Consider the following 4,223-nt stretch of genomic DNA (forward strand, 5'->3'; position numbering starts at 1 on the left):
TCGGTACTGTACATTGTTCACTTGCAAGGCTTAAAATGTCATCACCGAATCTTACTTTATGCCATGTCAGTGTTCCATTGCTTGGCATTACATCGGGCACCCTGTTGATACAAGATAGACATCAAGAACGTTGTATGCATTAGTACAACGTTGTGAAGAATATAAGCATCGAAAGCAGTTTTTTATTTTTTCTTGCTTAATGCTGTGCCATCCGTACTTTTGCTCAACGGACCCTTGCATCCCCTTTTAAATACCAGACAATCTCTCTCTCCCGCGTTCCCTCGATTCTGCTCAGAGTAGGACCCTCATATATATCAGACTTGATAGAGAATCAACATGGACCAACAGGACAATTGCAAATCTCAGGCGAAAGATGCCTCGCCTCGACTAACCATCACTGACTTGAGTGAAACCAGAACAAGTCTAAACGCCACAGATACACCTGGCGTGCTGTGTGACTCCTCAGAGGCAATAGCTCCGGCGGCAAAAGCAGAGGAAACGCGGGCCGTTCCGGACACTGAACTGGGACAGCCATATCACGTATTCCCGAGTGGCCGGAAAAAATTCCTCGTGGGCGTCATTGGAGTCGCAGGCCTGTTCTCGGGCTTGTCGTCAAATATCTACTTCCCGTCACTAGACGCAATTGCAAAGGTAAGTCAACTGTGTGCGTCTTTTGAACATTACTGACAAGAGAGCAGGATCTCAATGTTGGTATCGACGCTGTTTCCCTGACCATCACGTCGTACCTCATCATTCAGGGCGTGTCACCATTGCTTTGGGGTTCACTGTCGGACACGGTGGGACGGCGGCCTATTTACATCGCTTCTTTCACGGTCTATATTATTTCCAACATTGTGCTTAGCCTTTCTCCCAATTTCCCTGTTCTTTTGGTCTTTAGAGGTCTGCAAGCGGCAGGTAGCGCCTCTACTGTAAGCATTGGTAAGTGGTCTGTTACCTACTTGGCTCTTCTAGATACTATTGTTGACGTTATTGATCAAAAGGAAATGGCGTTATTCAAGATATCTCTCCACCATCTGAGAGAGGGGCTTTTATCAGCTTCTACCAGGCCAGTAAGTACCTCGATACCATCTGAAGATTCATAGATCCAGCCCACAAAGCTTACGCAGAATTCACTCAACAGTTCGTAACTTCAGCATCGCTATTGGTCCTGTTCTAGGTGGCGTCTTGGCAAACACCTTCGGCTTCCGGTCCATCTTCATTTTTCTGGCCATACTTTCCTCACTAGTTATCATAATGCTCATCTTGTTTCTGCCTGAGACCCTGCGGACCATCGCCGGAAACGGCTCTCTGCGGCTCACTGGTATTTACAAGCCACTCGTTGCGAGGATCTCCGTGGAGCCACTATATATGCAGGACCCTAACGAAACGGCCCAGCGAAAGAAAGTGACCCTCATAACGTTCATTGAGCCTCTAAGGCTTCTGGCGGAGAAGGATATTTTCCTGAATCTGCTGTTTGGGGGCGTGGTATATGCCATTTGGAGTATGGTAACATCCAGTACCACAAACCTTTTCAAGTCACGCTTTGGCCTTAACGAACTCTTCCTTGGCCTAGTTTACTTACCCAACGGTACATTTTTCTTTCCACGAGCATTCTCCTACTCCAACCTTGGCTAATCGATACTTCTCCTACAGGTTGCGGCACCATCGCCGGCTCTGCTATGATTGGCAAACTGATGACGCGCGACTATAAAGCAGCTGAGGTGGCCTACAAACTTGCGCAAAATCTACCACCCTCGTATAAAGTCCCGGCCAAGGACATCCCAGCCGATTTCCCCATCGAGCACGCACGTCTACGGCACCTGCCGTGGATCGCAAGTCTCTTTACTGTATCCACTGCCGCGTATGGTTTTACACTTGCATATCCAACCTTGACATCCAAACCCGGGTGGATAGCGGTGCCACTCGCTTTGCAGTTTCTAATTGCCGCAATGAGCAATGCCATCTTCGCGCTAAACCAGACGCTCGTGTCGGACTTGTGTCCCGGCAAAGGCGCTAGCAGTACGGCCATCAACAACCTAGTACGGTGCGGGCTCGGCGCTGTTGGAGTTGCGTTTGTCGAGGCCATGATTACCAATATCGGGCCCGCGTGGGCCTTCCTAGGCTTAGCATTAATCACGGTAGCAATGGCACCGTTTGCTGCGGTAAACTGGTATTGGGGGCAACAATGGCGGGCTGCAAGGACAAAAAGGAAGGCCAAGATGGAAGACTAGAAGAATACGCAGAGGCTTGAACCCTTGCTAGTTCCAATAATGAATTAGAATTACGGGAATAGAACATGGATCAAAAAGGAAATCTTGGGCTTGCTTGCCATCTTCATCCTGCCGGGTTTAAGGCTTGTCTTTTTTTAAAATAAGCATAAATAGATCTAAAGAAAGAAGGTGGGGCACGAATGCCGTTAAAGTCAAGATAACAATGGACAGGGATTATACTGGACGGTCGTCGGTGCGTACGGAGTATCCAATTCTTGGCAGCTTCGTGTGCAGTTAGGCAGTTACCTTTCAACGGCCAAATTGTGGATAATAGTAAACGCCAAGATGATAAACATCGCGACGCCGAGTACTACATAACATGACTCCCTCATTCCGAAACTTGAACTTGCTATTGAACTAGAGAGTTGATGTAAACACAGTAGTCGTAGCCCAAAGAATGCCAGTTGAAGGGTACTGAAACTGCTGCTATTAATTTGGCCATTGGTATCCGGTATAATAATTGCGAGGCAATAAGACAAGAGAAAGGCGTTCTTTCCAACAGTGTTGTCTACAAGAATCCCGATGTAGCCTCATTTACTACCAAACCCAGCGATAACTTTGTTAGGCAATTTTGTGGCAATTACAAGGATGGCAATGCCGAAGACAACAACGGAATCTCCGATGGTATCAGTCACATTAATCTTGGCGCATAATAAGACAAAGCGAAAGAGATGGGTTTATAGCAAGCAGCTTGTGAAAAAGTAAGGGATAAGAATATTATTAGTAAACAAACCAGAATAATACACACAGCTGAGGAATAGAGCCCTTGCCATGTAAGTTTTTGTATATTCGTGCTGCGGTCTCAGTCCTTTTGCAAGCGACTTGATACAGCCAAGAGGCCAAGAACTAGGCATCTGATACAATATGCCGCTGGATTGCGCGGCCTCCGGTCTGCCCTTGTAACGCTTATGCATCTGCCGGAAGTGATCGACGCTATTACTCCCTGCTGTGCTGCCTTGTCTCCGCTGCTATCTTTGCCGCTGTCATCTCGGAAGTCTTCCGGTGCGATAAGTCATTCCCCTGCAGATCGCCCACCCTATTGTACACAAGCATGCTGCAAAAAGCAAAATCAATATAATACTACTAGATTTATACTAGCCAAATGCTTCTGCGGTATTAGAATAAAGTTGGAAAACAATTGTTAGTAGTTAAATAGCTCTCTGAGTAAGTCTAGTTTATTAACCCTCAGGCTAGCTAAAACATTCTAACCTTGATATCTGAAGGCATTTATAATATAGCGGAGTTGGTGGTTCCAGATTAATATCCGACTTATATCCAGAGGTAGCTGTACTATGCCTTGGTCTCTTTGGCTATTGCTATATGTTCTTGGATCCCGTTTGCGGTCTTTTACATCTCGGACATTATAGAGAGGCGAGAGATTATTAAACGCAGAGTTTGAACAGCCGCATCTTGCAACAGTAGCCGGGTAATGTCGGTGTTGCTCCGGTACATTGCATGAATGAGTAGCGGTATGAGACCCACGGGTCTGTCTTTCCGATGCGGAACCCAGTCCTCCGAATTGTATCATGTCTCGCCGCGGCATGAATCGATCATCGTCCTCAAACTTGCAGCACGCGCCATTTACCAGGATGCTTTCGACACTGTTGGGGAGTTTGGCTTACAGCTACGCTTGAGTAAGCACGACCAGATTTGCTCACCAGGGCTTCGGCAGTTCCCAGATAACCTCATACTACTTCGCTAGCTAATATGAGATTAGTCTCTCTACGGGCAACATTTACACTTACTCCTTTGCCAAGAAGAAGTTCTACAAATTCAGTATTTTATGATTTGCAATACACTGTAATATTAATTAGCAACCTTGTAACAGCTTATTTAAGTCTATTTTATATTGCAGAAATCGCGAGGACAGATCCCTGTGCAATTAATAACGAGCTGCCTTGAGAATTACATGCTTTTACTTTTGAATACTGAGCCGAGTTGTATTTCTCTGTA

The 4,223-nt window shown here is 46.2% G+C and overlaps 1 protein-coding gene across 1 annotated transcript; it reads left to right on the top strand.

Moving 5' to 3' along the window:
- Window positions 1-336: 336 nt before the first annotated feature.
- Window positions 337-2,231, top strand: TrAtP1_005227 (uncharacterized protein; the record flags this gene model as incomplete). Its single annotated transcript, XM_066112630.1, has 5 exons — window positions 337-651; window positions 699-939; window positions 1,002-1,070; window positions 1,142-1,588; window positions 1,654-2,231. 5 exons carry the CDS (start codon window positions 337-339, stop codon window positions 2,229-2,231), a joined length of 1,650 nt encoding a protein of 549 aa, XP_065968715.1.
- Between the last annotated feature and the right edge of the window lie 1,992 nt (window positions 2,232-4,223).

Source organism: Trichoderma atroviride, chromosome 3, assembly GCF_020647795.1.
Source record: "Trichoderma atroviride chromosome 3, complete sequence".
Lineage (NCBI taxonomy): Eukaryota > Fungi > Ascomycota > Sordariomycetes > Hypocreales > Hypocreaceae > Trichoderma > Trichoderma atroviride.